This window comes from Cinclus cinclus, chromosome 22, assembly GCF_963662255.1.
Source record: "Cinclus cinclus chromosome 22, bCinCin1.1, whole genome shotgun sequence".
Lineage (NCBI taxonomy): Eukaryota > Metazoa > Chordata > Aves > Passeriformes > Cinclidae > Cinclus > Cinclus cinclus.
In genome coordinates, this window is record NC_085067.1 from 5049509 (window position 1) to 5068611 (window position 19103).

The 19103-nt window shown below is 47.6% G+C and overlaps 1 protein-coding gene across 1 annotated transcript; it reads left to right on the forward strand.

Annotated features, from left to right (window-relative positions):
• Window positions 1-1506: 1506 nt before the first annotated feature.
• On the forward strand, window positions 1507-18965 carry MYO1C (myosin IC). Its single transcript, XM_062506812.1, has 31 exons — window positions 1507-1653; window positions 2218-2333; window positions 5135-5333; window positions 7092-7172; window positions 7844-8023; window positions 8217-8315; window positions 8534-8647; window positions 9076-9147; window positions 9365-9488; window positions 9699-9777; window positions 10396-10501; window positions 10811-10891; window positions 11233-11324; window positions 11879-11973; window positions 12108-12154; window positions 12393-12473; window positions 12638-12743; window positions 13231-13348; window positions 13554-13667; window positions 13839-13915; window positions 14024-14092; window positions 14342-14426; window positions 14630-14789; window positions 15377-15460; window positions 16454-16547; window positions 16658-16713; window positions 17091-17226; window positions 17731-17801; window positions 18068-18165; window positions 18315-18414; window positions 18939-18965. Exons 1-31 carry the CDS (start codon window positions 1528-1530, stop codon window positions 18963-18965), a joined length of 3087 nt encoding a protein of 1028 aa, XP_062362796.1. The 5' UTR covers window positions 1507-1527.
• The last annotated feature ends 138 nt before the right edge of the window (window positions 18966-19103 follow it).

Below are 19103 nucleotides of genomic sequence, written 5' to 3' on the forward strand. Positions count from 1 at the left end.
TCTGCCCTGGCTTACAGGGAGGAAGCCAATTAGAACTTGCAGAAATAGGCAAAACTGCATTTACTAATCATTTACCAAATTAAAAAAAAAACCATTTACCAAGAAATCTGTGAGTCAAAACAACAGCAGACTGAAGAGGTTTGCACCTGTTTTGACCCAGATTGATACTTCAGTGACTCTTGCTTTTATTACTCTTCAACAGAACTTCAGGTAAATTTTCTTCCTGACCAAGGCTGGGTTTAATTTTCTCCCTGCACATCACCAGTCCCTGTGGTTTGACAACTTCAATATCTCAGGAGGGTGCAGAAAGGAACTCTGTGAGTCAGTAAAAGTCATCTACATCGTTGTGCAGGGCATTCCCAGTTTGGGATGGCTGTCTGGGATTGCTGGTGGTGCATGAGCCTGCTTTAGGAGCAGACCCCTCTGGTGTTTGTGCAACATCCCAATATATCATTCATTGCTTTAGGGAGATGGTTTATGGGAAGGGTGCTGCTGTGCACAGTTTGCAAGGTAAGAAGGGTTGAGGAAGACAGAAAATGCACTCAGGAGTGAGGCAGAAGGCTTCACATGTTGTTTCTCCAGTTCCTATGGTGCCTCTCATCTTCTCCATCTCTGTCCCCTGAGTAGAGATTTCCCCAGCCAGCAGCCACTGAGTCACCCCTGGGTGCAGATTTCCCCTCCCTGCTTTACCATGAAGTCAGGAGTCAGCAGATCAGTGCTTTCCACAGATGGTTGAGTCTCACCCACGTCAGGTTGCAAATGTAACCTTTAAAAGAGGGGCAGGGGTAGGAGTCTCTCGATGCACGTCGGTGTCAGGTCTGAAGTCAGTGGCGTGGGATGCAGAAATGCCTATTTCTCATTTCTTCTCAATTTTCTCAGGATTTTCCCATTGGGTGCCTTGCTAAAGCTTTTAAATTGGTCAGCAGTGTGAAGCTGTTTGCTTCTGGGATGAATCATCATTAGTCATAAATGGTGCCTTACCTCGAAACAGCTTCCCGTTGTGAAATCAGAGAGAGAGGAGAGAACACATTTCAGTGTCCCTCCTAATGGATGCCTGGGAAAGGAAATCCAAGTTCTATTCTCTTTATCAAATGTTTGTTTCTTTGATTTGAGGTTATTAGAAATTTAGCAGTAATTTTTTCCCAATGATGGCTTGTCTTCCCTCAAAGCAATTAGAGCAGACAACTGATGGAGTGTTGTGATCAGTTTTCGGCAGCAGCGGGATTATTTTAATATCCCACTATAATATCTCATTTTAATATGGTTATCCAAGGGTAACTGTTGTTCTTGTGGACTCGGGGAAATGCCTGCAGACCCACAGCCACCCCAACATCCCAGTGTTCCTGCAGACCCACAGCCACCCCAACATCCCAGTGTTCCTGCAGACCCACAGCCACCCCAAGATCCCAGTGTTCCTGCAGACCCACAGCCACTCCAACATCCCAGTGTTCCTGCAGACCCACAGCCACCCCAACATCCCTGTGCTTTTGGCTGCAGGGATTGGGAGCCAACGGCATCCGGCTGACCATGGAGAGCGCTCTGACAGCGCGGGACCGTGTGGGGGTGCAGGACTTTGTCCTGCTGGAGAACTTCACCAGTGAGGCTGCATTCATTGAAAACCTGAGGAAACGCTTCAAGGAGAACCTGATCTATGTGAGTAGCTCGGGGACAGCCACCATGGTGTCCCTTGGTGACCTGGAGCGTGTCTGCTGCACGGGACAAACCTGGCTTTGTTCTGCACTGGGCTTTGCAGGTGCTGGTGGCAGCCACACAAGCCATGGGTGCTTGTGCCAGCACCACTCTGGGGTGCTGTCATTTGGTGGGTGTGGGGACTCACTGCAGAGCTCCTGTTGAGAGATCTGGTGGCACTGACAGCACTGAAAATCCAGCTCTCAGCACATTCTTCCATCCCCTGAACTCCCACCACCGCCAGACTTGAACTCGATCCTAAATGTGTATCAGAAATAACCTAGCATTGTGGCTTGTTGGGAACCCTAAAACCATTTGAGGTGCTTTTTACCCAGCAAGGATAACATGGCTGGCACAGCTCCAGCAGTGTCACTCTCCCAGAGCTGAGGTCTCTTCCTCAGCACCCTCGGCCTGTTTGCACCCCTCAGCAGCATCCTCAGCACAGCAGGATGGGTGTCCAGCCTCCAGAGACACCTGAACTCTGCCTCCAGACCTGCTGTAACCTTCCTGCTTTTTGTTGTTTTCCAGACCTACATAGGCTCGGTGCTGGTGTCTGTGAATCCCTACAAGGAGCTGGAAATCTACACAAAGCAGAACATGGAGCGGTACCGTGGCGTCAGCTTCTATGAAGTTTCTCCTCACCTGTGAGTGGGTGCCAGTGCAGGTTTTGTCACTCCCACACAGCTGGGACACATGAAAAGAGGCAAACAGGACTTTTCCCTGTCCCAGTTGCAGCCCTGGGAATCCTAGGTCTGGAGAGGATCCTCTGGAGGGTGTGGTGTGAGGCTCTTTCTATTCCTGTTCCTCTCTCCAAAGAGGATGAGTTGCCTTTGCAAGAGCAGTATTTGGAAAGGGAGTTGGTTCCTTCCTGGCTGCAGGAACAGAATTGCTTACCCAGCCCTGGCAGGACAGGAGTTCATTGTTCCAGGGTTATTTGGGGTCTCTGTGTCCGGGGCTAAGTAGGGGAAAGAGCTTTTGGTGTGTGGGGGTTTCTTTCCTACCTCTGCTGTTCCTGCCTGACCAATATTTATCTGGTATTTCCCTTGTTGCTAAGATACCATCAGCCTGTTGGAACAAGGAATGTATTTATTTACATGGTCTGGCTTGGTGAGCATTCCCAATTTCCCATTTAAAAAAAAATACAGTTTGAGGTTTAAAGTTATTTTTGAAAGTGATTGAATTTTTTTTTTTTTTTTTGTCAGGCTGAAAGAAAAAGATGACTGAGACTTGAGGCCACAAGGCTTCAATTTTTATTTTTTTTTCTCAGGACTGAGAGCCAAATTCTGAGCACCTCTTGGAGGGTTTTTTATGTTGTGTTGTGTTTTGGTTTTTTTTGTTGGTTTTTTTTTTTAAGAGATCTTGGAAGAGTAAATGATATTATTTATGAGCAAATGATTTGGGTTGTTTCTTATTGCTGGCACATAGCCCAGGAGAGTAAACAAACCAGAATGTGCTGCAAGCACAGAGAGAGGGAGAAACACCATTAGTTGGGAAAGTCTCAGCTCTTGAATTTGCATTTGTTAGGACAAAAATGTGATTTTTACTTTGTGAATCCAGATGGGGCAGAATTAAACCTGCAAAACTCTGCATTCAAACATGCTCAGATCACTTTGCCTGTGGTCAGGGAGGGGCCTCTGTGCCCTTTGATGTGAATTTTGGGACTCTGTGGAAAATCCTTGGGACTGTGGCTCTGGTTTTAAGTGTGCAGTGGGTACAGGGTGATGACAATGCACGTGGATAGCATGAAGCACTGAGCAGGTGTGCTTTAATTCCACTTAAATCACAGTGTAGCTGATTATTTCTTAGGCTTTCTTTCTCCTTTTAACAAGTCCCTTCAGAAGCTGTAAAATGTGCAGCTCATAAGTGACCCCTGGAGAAATGTGATCCTGGGTACTGCTGCTCCCACTGGGAAAACAGAATTTTGTTAACTGTTTTTGCTGTTCCGTTGCATTATTTGATTATTTTATTGCATTATTTGATTATATATGCATTTAAAAATCCTCTGAGGAGCATCAAAATGCTCCATCTGCAGTGTAGTGCTCTGGGCTTCTCCTTTTCCAGTAACTCAGGTGTCTTTTTTCCTCTTTCTCCTCTTCTAAACTAACTCTAGAAAGCAAAAACACTTCAAGATCTCTATTCCAGTGTCAGGTAGTTCAAGTGTAGGCCTGAGCACTGGGTTTTCTGGGGAGTGCATCACACTCAGAGGAGGAAAGTTATCCCTATGGGCTTGGAACCCAGCATATTCCCAGAAATCTGTCACATCCTGTCCTGTTTATGGCCTGCAAATGGGACCATAAACATCTTTATTTACAGCGATTCTGTCTGTGCCTGCCTGGAGCTCTGGGGGCCATAAACCACCCCACAGAGGCACAGGGGCCAGAGGCACTTCTTCAAATCCAAATTAAATTTGCATGTATTCAGCTGTTTTCCAAAAGACTCCAGAGGCAGAAGCTGGATGGGAAAAGAGGGACATGATGTATTTTGTGGGGTGAGTTGTGTTGCCAAGGGAGCTCACTGGTGTTGCCTTAGCACCAAGTATTAATAGACTTGAGAAGGCCACGGATGTTGTTTTGGTGTGATTATTTCTAATTAATAGCACAGCAGGAGAGTAGGGAAAAAAAAAAAGAAAAAAATGAAAATTCAAAAAGCCAATCTTCTAAAGGGCTGTCAGGTGTATAAAGATTGGATACCTGGTTGCTCACCACATGTATGGTGGAAATGTTAGAGAGGCTGTCTGATGTGAGTTGTCCTTTTCCTCTCCCCCTGAGCAGTTGTCACCATTGTCACTCATCCCCTGCAGCTCTCTGAAGTTGTAGGAGTGTGTGTGACTCTGGGTGTGAGATCCTGTCTGCTCACGGCTCAGAAATGAAAGAAAAAGCAGCAAAGGAGGAAGCAGAAGGGCAGGGCCAGGCTCTGTGCAGGCAGGGGAAGTGCCTGGTGTTCGGGACAGAGGGCACCTGCAGGATGCTCCCTAATCTCTGGTGGCTTTTCCAGCTCTTCCCACCACCCAAGAGAAGCTCTGGAGCCACCCAGACAGCAAAATTCTGTTGTGACCTTCTGAATGTGTCATCACTTAGAAGATAAGCGTGAAAAAATACCGGTGGAGGACAAGGTGTTTCCTGAGTGTAAAACATTTCTGTCCCACGGGACCAGTGCTGAGAGGACGTTTATATTTAGAAAAGCCAATTGATCTGCACAATTTCGTCAGAAAAAAAAAAAAAAGGGGGCAGAAGAAGAGTCTCAAAGTCTCAACGAATTTGAGGATTTGTGTCCTGACCCTGCAGAAGCTTGGCTGGGTGGTTGAGGTGTGACCAGAGGTGCCAGGGCTGTCCTTTGTTGTCAGCAGTGTGTGATCTCACCCAGCCCACGGCCCGGGGCTGTTTTAGGGGATGTCTCTGCCGGGATTTCCCAGGCAAACCACCTGATCCCGGCTGTCCCTTCCCAGCTATGCCATCGCAGACAATTCCTACCGCTCTCTGCGCACCGAGAGGAAGGATCAGTGCATCCTCATCTCCGGCGAGAGCGGCGCCGGCAAAACCGAGGCCACCAAGAAGATCCTGCAGTACTACGCTGTCACCTGCCCTGCCAGCCAGCAGGTCGAGACCGTCAAGGACCGCCTGCTGCAGTCCAACCCCGTCCTGGAGGTAATTCCCACGGGATCCTGCCCACGAGTCACGGGGATGGTTCCATTTCCCAGCGCGTCCTGGGAATGCTGCGTGGGCACATCTCCGGGAATCCCGCTCTGATTCCCGGCCAAAGCGATCCTGGCCCTTTCCAGCCCGCCAGGAGCAGCTGGGGCATGGAGGGGGTGCGGGGAAAGAGGGGATTTGGCGTGGGAAGAGCTGTGGATCACTGCAGGGCTCTGCCATGGGGCACGTCCCAGTGGGCAGCTCAGTGAGGCTGGGCTCGTTTTATGGTGCTGTGGTGTCCTCTAGTGTCCAGCCCCAGCTGTGTGCAGTGTCCTGAGAGAGGGATCCCTGTGTCCTGAGAGAGGGATCCCTGTGTCCTGAGAGGGATCCCTGTGTCCTGAGAGAGATCCCTGTGTCCTGAGAGAGGGATCCCTGTGTCCTGAGAGAGGGATCCCTGTGTCCTGAGAGAGGGATCCCTGTGTCCTGAGAGAGGGATCCCTGTGTCCTGAGAGAGAGATCCCTGTGTCCTGAGAGAGAGATCCCTGTGTCCTGAGAGAGAGATCCCTGTGTCCTGAGAGAGAGATCCCTGTGTCCTGAGAGAGAGATCCCTGTGTCCCTGAGAGAGATCCCTGTGTCCTGAGAGGGATCCCTGTGTCCTGAGAGGGATCCCTGTGCCCTGAGAGGGATCCCTGTGTCCCTGAGAGAGAGATCCCTGTGTCCTGAGAGAGGGATCCCTGTGTCCTGAGAGAGGGATCCCTGTGTCCTGAGAGAGAGATCCCTGTGTCCCTGAGAGAGATCCCTGTGTCCTGAGAGAGGGATCCCTGTGTCCTGAGAGAGGGATCCCTGTGTCCTGAGAGAGAGATCCCTGTGTCCTGAGAGAGAGATCCCTGTGTCCTGAGAGAGAGATCCCTGTGTCCTGAGAGAGAGATCCCTGTGTCCCTGAGAGAGATCCCTGTGTCCTGAGAGGGATCCCTGTGTCCTGAGAGGGATCCCTGTGCCCTGAGAGGGATCCCTGTGTCCCTGAGAGAGAGATCCCTGTGTCCTGAGAGAGGGATCCCTGTGTCCTGAGAGAGGGATCCCTGTGTCCTGAGAGAGAGATCCCTGTGTCCCTGAGAGAGATCCCTGTGTCCTGAGAGAGGGATCCCTGTGTCCTGAGAGGGATCCCTGGGCCCTGAGAGAGAGATCCCTGTGTCCTGAGAGAGAGATCCCTGTGTCCTGAGAGAGAGATCCCTGTGTCCTGAGAGAGAGATCCCTGTGTCCTGAGAGGGATCTCTGTGTCCTGAGAGAGATCCCTGTGTCCTGAGAGAGAGATCCCTGTGTCCTGAGAGAGAGATCCCTGTGTCTTGTATCCCATATCCCTGTTCCCTGTGTATCCCTGTGCCCCGTATCCCTGTGCCCCATATCCCTACGCCCTGTATCCCAGGAAAGGTGAGTTCCCAGCAGCAGGAGAGCCCTGCAACCCCTCTGGCAGGGAGCTGTGGTGCCAGAGGAGAAGGAAAAGGCTGTCAGACATGACATATGCTGTCAGCAGTGGAGTGGCATTCAAATCAGCTTGCAGGGGGGATGGGAAGTGTTTTCTGAGGATTCTCCATCTGCCCTGCCTGCACGGGCTGTGAAGATCAGTATTAGAATTCAGGGAGCAATCTGTTTCCTTCTGGGTTTCCAGGAAGGAAAATCCTAGGCTGTAAATAAGTAACTGGCAGCTTCACCCAAGTGTTTATAAATAATCTGATTTGGTAATATTTTATTTTTCCGTGATTGTTTTCATTTCAGGCCTTTGGAAATGCAAAAACCCTTCGGAATGACAACTCCAGTCGGTTTGGGAAGTACATGGATGTGCAGTTTGATTACAGGGTAACTTGGAATCTGCTTTATATTTCAGGACTGGTCCCAGTTATAGGAGTTCTCTGTGTTCTTGTATTATTCTGTGTGTAGTGAGTGATTTGCATTTCCTTGGTGACAGCATAAGCAGAGCCTGTGGTAGCAAAGTTTGGGTCCAGAGGGTTTTATGGGATTCACTCTCCTTCCTTCCATTGCTCCCTTATTTCTCTCTATAAGGGGACACAGAGATCAAACCCTTTTATTTCCAGGGTATTTTATTTCTAGTGCTCTGTGCCAATGGATACTCCCCAAGTAAATCCACATAAACCAGCTGGGAGATCTGAAGATAATCCCTGTCCTGTGTAACTTTGCACAGTGTTTGTGTCCACTCTGATCCCAAGGTGGACACAGTATAGGAGCTGGGGAGCTCAGCACTGCCATCCTCCAGGCTTTTAGGTCTCCTTTAATCCCTCCACACTCCATTTTGGTGCTTTCTCTTTGTGGTGAATTCCTGGAAGGGATTTTAGCACTCAAATCACCCCCGTGCTGGAGCTGACATGGAGTTTGTGGCACACAATGACAGATCATTTTCTGTGGTTTTGTGGGCTTTTCCTTCAGATCTTGCCTTTGAACAGACAACCGAGAAGCAGGACACATTTTCCTCTGTGGTGATGAACTCTTTCCACGTGTCTGGTTTGGTTTAGGGGGCTCCTGTTGGGGGCCACATCTTGAACTACCTCCTGGAGAAATCCCGAGTTGTGCACCAGAACCACGGCGAGAGGAACTTCCACATCTTCTACCAGCTGCTGGAAGGAGGGGAGGAGGATCTGCTGAGGAGGCTGGGCCTTGAGAAGAACCCACAGCAGTATCACTATTTAGTAAAGGTGAACATTAATTATAATTCTTAAAATACTATATTACAGGACTGGGATATCTCCAGTTGTCTTTGTAATTTCTTTCCCTCACTTCAGAAATAACTCTGAGGTGACTGCTATAAAAAGAAACATGATGCATTGAGCGTGGATAATGTATCTTTGATGATCATTTGTTTATTTATATCAAACTGTGTCTTTTTAGGGTCACTGTGCAAGGGTCAGTTCCATAAATGACAAAAATGAGTGGAAGATGATGAGGAGAGCCCTGACTGTTATTGGCTTCAATGACAGTGAAGTGGAGGTGAGGTTTAGCAGCACAGATTTTTCTACTTTTAAGGATCTTTTCTGCTTTGATTTAAGATTTCTGATTGAAATCAGTGAATCAATTCAGAGTGAATGTATTCCCTACAAAAATCCTGAAAAAGATACAAAATATTCTCTTAAAAAGTGAATTAACACAAAAACCTTGTCGTGTGTTCATTCCATCATCCTGATTTTTGTTTGTTGCTTCCCTGGCAGGATTTGCTGAGCATTGTAGCCAGTGTCCTACACCTGGGGAATGTCCAGTTTGCTGCTGATGAGCAGGGGAATGCTCAGGTCACTACAGAGAATCAGATTAAATACCTGGCCAGGGTGAGTATCACCAATGGGGGAGATATTACAGGGAAGGTGAATGTAGAGGATTCCTTACTTTGAGCTTGATATCATTGTGTAATTTTAGACTGTGATTTAGAAGTTCTCATAAATTTCACTTTTATTTGACCTAAATAGAATGCAATTGTTGTCATCAAACCCATTTAATTGACAACTTCTGTATTTACCACCTCACCCACCACTGCCTTAAGGTTTCCACCTTTAGGCAGTGAGGTAGGAATGGACTCTGGAAGTTTTCAGCCAATTAATTTGTTAGCTCATATCCCTGCCAGAAAGGAGGGGAGGGAGAGATCGATGCTGCAGAGTTGTTCAGTGTGAGTAGGAAATGAAGGGTTGTTTCACTGGGATGGCATTTTAGGAAAAAGGAATGTACAGCTCCATAAATGAATTGAATGTCCTGCTTGCAGCTGCTGGCAGTGGATGGCTCTGTTCTTCGGGAGGCACTGATCCACAAGAAGATCATAGCAAAAGGGGAGGAGGTAAGAACATCCCTGGGGATTTGGGGGGGCAGAAGGGGTGAGATGAATCAGCTCTGGCAGCAGAGCTCATCACCTCTCACAGGAGGTTGTCACTGCAGGGGTCCCACTGGTGACTGTTCTGTTTTTGGGTGGCTGTTTAGTGATGATGAAGCAGGAAAAGGGGACCCCTTGGTTTGGGGGGGCTGCTGAGTGGTTTTTTGTGTGCTCCTGCCTGCAGCTGGTGAGTCCCCTGAACCTGGAGCAGGCAGCCTACGCCAGGGACGCCCTCGCCAAGGCCGTCTACGGCCGCACCTTCTCCTGGCTGGTCAACAAGGTCAACAAATCCCTGGCTTACAAGGCAAGTGAACCTTCTGTTTGTTCATTTCCAGCCTAATGGAAGAGCAATTCCCAAATCTTTCAGCTGCAAAGCGAGTTCTGTGCCTTTAGTCATTTCTAAATTAATTTGTTTTCCAAATTGTGCACTGAACGCTGTGATTCAGTGATGGAGATCCAGGGGTGGATCATAGCTGTGAGTAAATACCTACATTTGTTTTTTGCTCTGTTGCAGGAAGAGAAGTTTCCAGGCTGGAGAAGTACAACAGTTCTAGGATTGCTGGATATCTATGGGTTTGAGGTTTTCCAGCACAACAGGTTTGTTTTGATAAATTCTGAATTACATCATTCAATTATGGTGTTTTCTGTCCCTTGTGAAACAAGGTTTTATTCCATTTCTTAGTAAAAGAGGTGGCATTTAAGTGTCAGGACATCAGGTGAAAAACTGACAATCACAGGGCATCTAACACTTAGGACATCCAGCTAATAATTATCATTTACAGCTATTAATGGTCCTGGTATTTTAAATAAAGTGTGTTTTTTGGGTGTATTCATGCCTTACCTTGAGCTGTGCCTTTGTCCAGCTCTCCAGCCCAGGGGTGGCTGTTGTGGCATCTTCCCATGGTGGTGATGGACCAGGGGATGGGACTGGCAGAGTCTGGAACCTCCCAGGCAGGTAGCACTGAACCAAGACTCTCAGATTTGCAGTGTTATTGGGCCTTTATTCAAAGTTTTTGTGTTCCTCCATGTTCCATCCTTCATGTTCATTTTTCCCTCCTTCTGGAACTCTTTGAGTTTCCCTAAATAATAAATACAGTCAGTAAATAAACACTTCACAAAAATCTGTTTCTCTTGATTTACTGTATCCCAGCTGCTCCCACTGTTTGTACCTCCTTCTGTACAAACAGTGATTATTTTTCTGATTTTTCTTTGCAGCTTTGAGCAGTTTTGTATTAACTATTGCAATGAAAAGTTGCAGCAGCTCTTCATAGAGCTCACCCTGAAGTCAGAGCAGGAGGAGTACGAGTCCGAGGGCATCGCGGTAAGAGCCCAAATCCCCCCTTCCCTCTCCTCCCAGAGATCCTGGCACCATCTCCCAGTCAAGGAATTATAGAACTTTCCTTTCTCCCTTCTTTTTGAAACCCTGGTAGCTGTGTGAGACAGCTGGAAGTGAGTAATGCCATCTCAAGCTTTTACCCTGATTTTAATATAGGAGATGTTAGGAAAACAAATGTGATGAGTGAAAAACCTTTGACAGAAAGATTAAATCAGGTGCTCTCTGAAATGTTGTGAAATTTTCTTTTCCAGTCTAGAGTTGTTTTCACCTAAGTGTGGTTTCTTGTCTTTGCAGTGGGAACCAGTTCAGTATTTCAATAACAAAATAATTTGTGATTTGGTGGAAGAGAAATTCAAAGGCATCATTTCTATTTTGGTGAGTTAAAGACATCTTTTTGAATGAAAAATTTTGGGCAGTGTAGTGGAAAACAAGGAGGGAAACATGGGAAAAAATCAGTTAATGTTGGAAGTGTTTGAGTAGGTGGGAAAAGCAATAATATACTGAATAGTGACACCATGAAAAGTCATTGCATCACCTCCATGGGCTCTGGGGAAAGCAGCTCCCAATCCAGGCAGTCTGGAAGGAGGGAAATCTTTTCCAGCTCAAGAATTCTTCATTTATTGAGCCACCAGTGGAAAGGCCAAAGGGCCAAACTGAGGCAGAGTTTCAGTGAAGCAGAACCCAGTCAGAAATCTCTGGAATTTGTGTGTTTGTAGGATGAGGAGTGTCTGAGACCCGGGGATGCCACAGACACGACATTCTTGGAGAAACTGGAGGAGACTGTGAAGAACCACCCTCATTTTCTCACGTGAGTGTTCCCTGAGCTGAGGGATTACAGTGTGTGAATAACATCCTCACCATGCTGGGTCCCACATAAAAGATGATAAGTTTCTTTTGCAGAGAGATTTGATTGATATTTAAGATAATATAAAATAAATAGGTTGTCCACACTAAGTGCCTGACTGAGCTTCAGAATGCCATAGTGGCAACAAAACTCTTGTTACTGATTCACCTCTCACCTTGCAGATTATTTAGTTCAGTTTTGGAGCTCCATGTATCTGTGTCTTCTGAATGTTCTGCTTTTATTCTGAATGCTCAGTTTAGGATGTCTAATCTTATGTGCACACGGAACCACTCTGCAAGGAACACTGAAACTCCCCTTTTAATTAAAAATAAATACATTTAGTGACACTTCTATGATGTGCTGGTTGGGAATTTTATTTACCTGAAAATCACCAAGTTCAGTTTACATTCCTTGCTGACCTTTGTACCGTCCCACTCCAGGACTGAATGTCCTGGTGCTTTTAGAAGTGAATCCTGCAGGATTTTGTTTCTCCTGAAGGTTTTTTGCTCCCTGCCCAGGCACAAACTCGCTGACCAAAAGACGCGCAAGTCGCTGGGGCGGGAGGAGTTCCGGCTCTCACACTACGCTGGGGATGTCACCTACAGTGTAGCAGGTAACACAGAAAAAACAAAAATCTGGGCCTAAAATACATCCCCACATCATTTGATCAACCAGATGAATTTCAAATCTCAAATCCCTGCCTTGAAGTTCCAGTGGAGCAGCCTGAGTGGTTTGTTTTTCTTGCAGGTTTTCTAGATAAAAACAACGACCTTCTCTTCCGGAACCTGAAGGAGGTGAGTGTGGAGAGAGGAGGTTTCCAGGAGAGAATGAGGAGTTGGGTTTAAAATGAGGTGGCACCTGAGGGAAAGGATTCTTCTGGACTCCACCTGGAGGCTGTGTGTCCATAGGGCTGTGCTCTGGCAAGACTGATTGAGATCCCAGTGTTCATTTGGTTATTTTAAATAGTTTTGTCCTCAGGTTTCTCTGGTAGCTCTCTGTACTTCATCTCTGAAAACATCTCTCTCTTTGCAGACCATGTGCAACTCAGAGAACCCCATCATAAACCAGTGCTTTGATAGGACAGAGCTGACAGACAAAAAGAGACCTGAAACGGTGAGAACTCAAGAGCTGGAGGGGGCTGTGGCTGTTCCCTCTTTTTAAAACATGAAATCTCTGACATGATCTGAATGCAAACCCCTCATATTGTATTCTGCTGGTTTATAGCCAGATCCAAGTCATCCTTTTATGTGTAGTTTTCTTTTTTTTTTTCCTCCTAGGCAGCAACTCAGTTCAAAAACAGCCTTTCCAAACTCATGGAAATCCTAATGTCCAAAGAACCCTCCTACATCCGCTGCATGAAACCCAACGATGCCAAACAGGCTGGTATGGCCCTGGGGACAGAGGCAGAGCACTGATCCCAGTCAGGGAGGCACAGGGAGGAGCCACATGAAGCCCTGCACGATTCTGGGTTCATTTTGGGTCTGTGCCTGAGCTCCTGTAGGGAGGGGGGTGGCAGTGCCAGTAGCCAGGATTCACAACGGGAGCACTGCTCTTGGCTAGAGGAAGGACATGGTGAAAGTCAAGAATTACTGACCTGTGTAAATTCATTACAATGTCCTCATTCTCCCTCCGTTTTGGTTCCTCTGTGCATAAACATCCCAAAGGAAAACTTCATTTTGGAGCTAAATATGAATAATTAAAAAGGGATGGGAGGCAAGAGACACAAAGCTGTGTGGGACTTGTGCTGTGAGGATTCACTGGAGGTTAAAGAGAATTGTGTGAGATACAGTAAGAGCTGAACACTGCCCTTCCCTGGAGCAGGGGGCAGCTGTGCACTGATTGTGTTTCTCCATTTCCATGCCCTGCCAAGATCGATTTGATGAAGTCCTGATCCGACACCAGGTCAAATACCTGGGGCTGATGGAGAACCTCCGGGTGCGCAGGGCCGGCTTCGCCTACCGCAGAAAATACGAGGTTTTCCTGCAGAGGTGAAGCTACTTTGGAATTCTTCCCTCTGCTGCTCCCTGTCCCTGAGCTTCCTCCCATTGATGTTGAGCCTGGGAGCTGTTTTGAACAGCACAGGGGCAGCTTTACCCCACCTGGAGGGGTGGGAAGCTTGGGCCTTCCCGTGGCCTCTCTCCCTCCTTGGATTGCACTTCTCTCCCTAAGATTTCCTCTCCTGCCACTCCCCAGGTACAAATCCCTGTGTCCAGAGACGTGGCCCACGTGGGATGGGCGGCCCTACGATGGGGTGGCTGTGCTGGTGAAACATCTTGGATACAAACCAGAAGAATACAAAATGGGACGGTCAGTTCTGTGGTCTCAATTTAAGGTTGTGAATTGCTGCATGTCCCTGTTGTCCCTTTGAAATAAAATAAAGCTGCTCTAGTTAATGGGGGAAGATTACAGAGCCCAAAGGGGATGCCAAAAGCAAGTTGCTCCAGCATGTAAAATGTAATTCTCTATTTCTACTTCCAGAACGAAGATTTTTATCCGCTTTCCCAAGACCTTGTTTGCGACAGAAGATGCTCTGGAAGTGAGGAAGCAGAGTCTGGGTGAGGCACTCACACTTGCAGTGGATTTCTATTTTAAAAGTTGAGTCTTTTTCTACCAAAATGTGCTTGGTCACAGTTGTAAATTGCTGGCTTTTCTTGCAATTCCAGCCACAAAAATGCAGGCGACGTGGAGAGGTTTCTACCGCCGGAAGAAATTCCTGACCATGAAACATGCAGGTATGAGAGACACAGAAAGGAGGGAGGAGAGATGTTCCCTCAGCAGCTCCCACAGCAATTCCCATCCTTTTACTGACATTTATCCAATCTATCATATTATTAAAAACTCATATTCTTTCCCCCATGCCTAACTGAAAGCTGGTTATTTCCAGAATGGGTTTTCCTGAGCGTTTTTGGTGCCAGTTTTGTGTGGAGTCAGTTTGGGGATGAAGAAGCTCCCTTAATGAAAAATTTTTATGTTGTTTTTAGCCATCACCATTCAGTCCTGGTGGAGGGGAACCCTGGGACGCCGAAAAGCTGCCAAGAGGAAATGGGCAGTGGAGACAATCAGGAGGTGTGTGAAGAGTAGCCCAAGCCCTCAAACATCACATTCCTTAACAATAAGATGCTAAAAATAAACTTTCTTGTCACGACAAAGGGGGGGGGGGGGTTTTAATAAATTAAAACTATTTAAGAAAACCCAGGAAACAGAACCTTTAAATACCAGCAATTTTGATGACTTTTTAAATTTTTTAACAGTATTTTCCATGCCCACAGGTTCATTAAAGGTTTTATTTACCGGAACCACCCGCGGTGCCCAGAGAACGAGTATTTCCTGGATTACATCCGATTCTCCTTCCTGATGAACCTCAAAAGGAACTTGCCAAAAAATGTCTTGGACAAATCGTGGCCAACTCCTCCCCCATCACTCTGTGAGGTGGGAATGAGCCCTGGGATGTGGGAGGGGAATCCAGGCCTAGAGGATTGTAGCTTCTTGGAGCGTGGTGCTGTTACAGCACCATTTTGTCTTTTCATCCAGTTCTGAAATTCCCTTCCATTTTTCTCTTAACAAATTTAATTCCCTCTCTTGCTGTTATTATTCTGCATCTGCTTGGTTTATCTGCTCAAAACAAAATATTGCAAAAAAAACCAGTTACCCTATCCAAAGAATTGTTTGGATTGAAGGTACAGCTGGAAGGAAGGAAGGGCACAACAGTGCAGAGGAGGGATTATATGGTGTTTATTCCCCATTCTAAAGCAGCTAGAGAAGTCCCAGGGCAAACCCTCAGAGAGAAAGGCAAAAAAAAAAAAAACAAACTACTTATTATTTAATTCTTGCTCAGGAAACAGCTTTTTAAACCCAGCAGTGCATTTTCTGCTGCTCTGTTGGGTTTGTTGGTGATTCTGGGTCGTTGGGTTTTTATCCCTGTGGGTTTGCCCCTGGTTCTGGGCTGTTGGGTTTTTGTCCCTGTGGGTTTTTGTCCCCAGCTCTGACCCATCCCCTCTCCCCTGGGCTCCCTGCAGGCGTCGCAGCTCCTGCGCAGGCTCTGCATGCAGAACATGGTCTGGACCTACTGCAAGAGGATCAGCCCCGAGTGGAAGCAGCAGGTACAGGGCACCTCTGCAGGGTTTCCCTGACATTCCCAAGGACAGAACTCACAGGGAATGGGGGAAAGGAGCAGCTGGATGGGAGGGACTCAGGGCATTCAGGGTGTGAATTGCTGCTTTCTGGGGTGCCACAGGAACAGCGTCACTGGTTTGGGTTTAGGTTAGACACAAAACACTAAAAGCCTGGAATGTGCATAAGAAGAGACCCCATTCTATACATATTTCAATAGGTACTATTTAGACAGGCTGTGGAGCCAAGCCCCCACATAATTTCTCTATTGAAAGGCCCTGCTACTCTGCCCATGGAAGTTAAAAATATAAGAAGCTGCTTTATTCTGCCTGTACCATGTAAAATAGGGAGTAAGAATCCTGCAGACACAAACCCAGTCATTTTCCAAACAGAGAAGTTACAGGAGCAGTTTCAGCTGCTCTGTTGTAGCTAAAAATAATAAAAATTATACTGAGGTAGGGGGAGGGAGTTTTTGTATTTAAAAAAAACTCAGTAAAGAGACATAATTAGGGGACGTTGGCTGTAACTGCCATGAAGGTTTTTCTTTGCACAATCTCTCACCTCCTGCAGTGCATGGACACCTGGAATGAAAGGCTGGGGCTGAGCCTGTGATTAAGGACATGGGATTAGCTCAGCAAACCAGACTCACTGATAAGGAGCCTCTTTTATCCCCATTTTTCCTTGTAAATCATCCCAGGTGCCTTGTCCTGTGTCATAGCCTTGGCCCCAAGTACAGCAATGAGGATTTCCCACTTTCCCAGTCCCTGTTTTGTTCGTGGAGCAGAGGAGCCCAAGGCTCAGGTCACTGACAGAGGCTGGAACACCTCCAGGGACTGAAAGTTTAGGGTAACTCCTCATCCAAACAGGAACTAAATGATGAGTGCTAATAAAACCACGAAGGGAGTATCTCTTCTAACAGAAATGTATCTTTTTAATAAGGAGAAATTTTATACTAAACAAGAGAACTTCTTTTGTCCTTGCAGTTGGAACAAAAAGTAATTGCCAGTGAGATTTTCAAGGGTAAAAAAGACAATTATCCTCAGAGTGTTCCCAGGCTCTTCATCAATACTCGACTGGGTGAGTGGGGGTTGCCAAGTTTAACAGCAGGAAGGAAGGGGGGGAATTAATGAACTCTTTTCTTGCTGGAAATTCCTTTCTGACCCCCCACCTCTTTGGTTTTAATACAGGTAGAGAAGAAATAAATACTAAAGTCCTTCAGGCATTAGAAAATGAAGCACTTAAGGTGAGAGATGTGTCACAACACTTTCGTCAAGCTCCCAGTTATTCAGCAGAGGGGAAGAGTAGATTTCTGGAGAAAGTACAGCAAGAATTTTACATTGTATTAAGCTTGTAATACTTCTGAGGACAGTCTGGGAAGAGTTGATGGATTAGAAAGTTAAGAACTGAATGTGTTACAGCTAAAGGGGAAGGGGAAAACCCCCAGACTGACAGCAAACCTGGGTTTCCCAGTCCCTAGGCAGTGCAGCCACCAGGCTGTGTCCAGAGGAAGTTCTGGCACAGAGAATTTGCTACATTCCTGGTTTCCCAAGCCCTGGTTGGTGCCTGCTGGGGGCTGGCAGTGCCCCAGGTGGGATCTGGCCCTGCTCACTCGTGTTTCAGTATGCAGTGCCTGTGGTCAAGTACGACAGGAAGGGCTACAAGGCGAGGGCTCGGCAGCTGCTGCTCACCCAGAGCTCGGCCATCGTCGTGGAGGAGTCCAAGATCAAGCAGCGCATCGACTACTCCAACCTGACAGGTGGGAATGGCACAGGGGTGGGACTGGGCACCCCCCTCACCCTGCACCTCAGCTGCCCTGTAATATGTTCCACTACACACTGCACTTTGTCCTGGACAAGAAGGGGAGGAGCTGATCCTGGCAAGCAGTTTAGTGAAATTGCATTTTTCTCAAATGAATCTGTATAAAATGTCACCTAACTGACTCAATTCATCTGCCTCAACCCTCCCAGAGTGATTTCCCAGTTGCAGGGCAACAGGGGAGTTGCACCATTCCTGCACAGCAGCTGCCTGGGCCACTGCTGCAGCTTTTGGCCCTCGGAACATCTGACAGGGACCAGATTCTTGGGGAGGGGGAAACTGCCGAGCCTGCAGTGGGGTCAGGGGAGCCTTGGGCTGAAGCCTCTCCCCCGAGCCCCCTGCAGCCTCTCAGCTGTGCTGTGTGGAACAGTTGCTGCATTCCTGGGAGAGGCTGAGCCCTCCCCAGGTCGGGGCAGTGCCAGTGACGCTCAGGTCTCTCCCCCAGGCATCTCGGCCAGCAGCCTGAGTGACAACTTGTTTGTGCTGCACGTGCACTGTGAGGACAACAAGCAGAAGGTACCGAGGCTCAGCCCATCCTCCTGCAGCCCTCTCTGGAGAAAGGGTGAAAGGCACAGGGAACACATCCAGCTGGGAGGAGGGGGGGGACAAGGTGACAGGGATGCGACTTTGTGCCAGCTCTTCACTGTGTTCTCAGCTCAGAGAACAGGGGGATCAGCAGTGCTTGTTTGCCCCCTCTGGTGCTGTCCCTGTCCCTTACAGCAGGGCAGTTTTGGTACAGTGACACCAAAGCCATGACCCTAAAGCATGGACTCTCCTCCCAGGGAGACGTTGTCCTGCAGAGTGACCACGTGATTGAGACACTGACAAAAACAGCCATTCTGGCCAACAAAATCAACAATGTCAACATCAACCAGGGCAGGTGAGTGACACCAGGGCCCTGCTCCTTCTGTACCCCGTCACAATGTACCAAATCCACCTCAAACAAGGCTCCAGAGCAGATCTGCAGCTCTGGTACCTCCCAGCTCCTGGAGAGTCACCAGGACTGTTCTCACCCTTTGCTCTTCACAGCATAAAGTTCACAGTGGGACAAGGCAAAGAAGGGATCATTGACTTCATCTCGGGATCAGAACTGCTCATAGCCAAAGCCAAGAACGGGCATCTAACAGTGGTGAGTGTGGGCTGGGATCACTTACCCTGGATCCAACCCAGCATTCTGACATGGGACACATGCCATGGGACGTTCCTGCCAACAGCAGTGCCCTGCTATCCCAGCCTTTCCCCCAGTTGGAGCTGGGCACCAGGCTCCTGCAACCCTGAGGGGCTGCCAAACTCACACCCACCAAGGGCCTGTCCTAGCACTCACCTGTTTTTTTTTCTACCCCCTAAGATTCATGTACTCCATAGTGTATCAAATTTTAAATGCATTTAAAAACCCAAGACAAAATCCTCTCCCCTTCTCAGCTTGTTTGAGGTGATCCTGGCAGTTAAGATCAGCCCCACAGCTGATTTATGCACTATCACACCCAGCTTATTCAGAAATAAATCCAGAACAAATCCAGACTGCACTGACTCCCCTTCCAGCAGAGCTCAGAGCTCCCATTAGGACCAGAGGCTGCCCAGCCTCTGCCTGTTCAGGAATTTAAACTTTTGCAGCATTTTGAACACAATTTCAGACCTGTCCTTCTCCTGCAGGTGGCTCCTCGGTTGAATTCCCGATGATGACAAATTCCCTGCTCCAGGACCTTTCCCTCCACGGAATTGGCTGAACGTTGTTCCCAGCAACCCCACCCTCCTCGCTTTGCTTTTTCTGTTATTACCAAAGACCTGCACTTTCAGAACCACCACAAAATACATCCT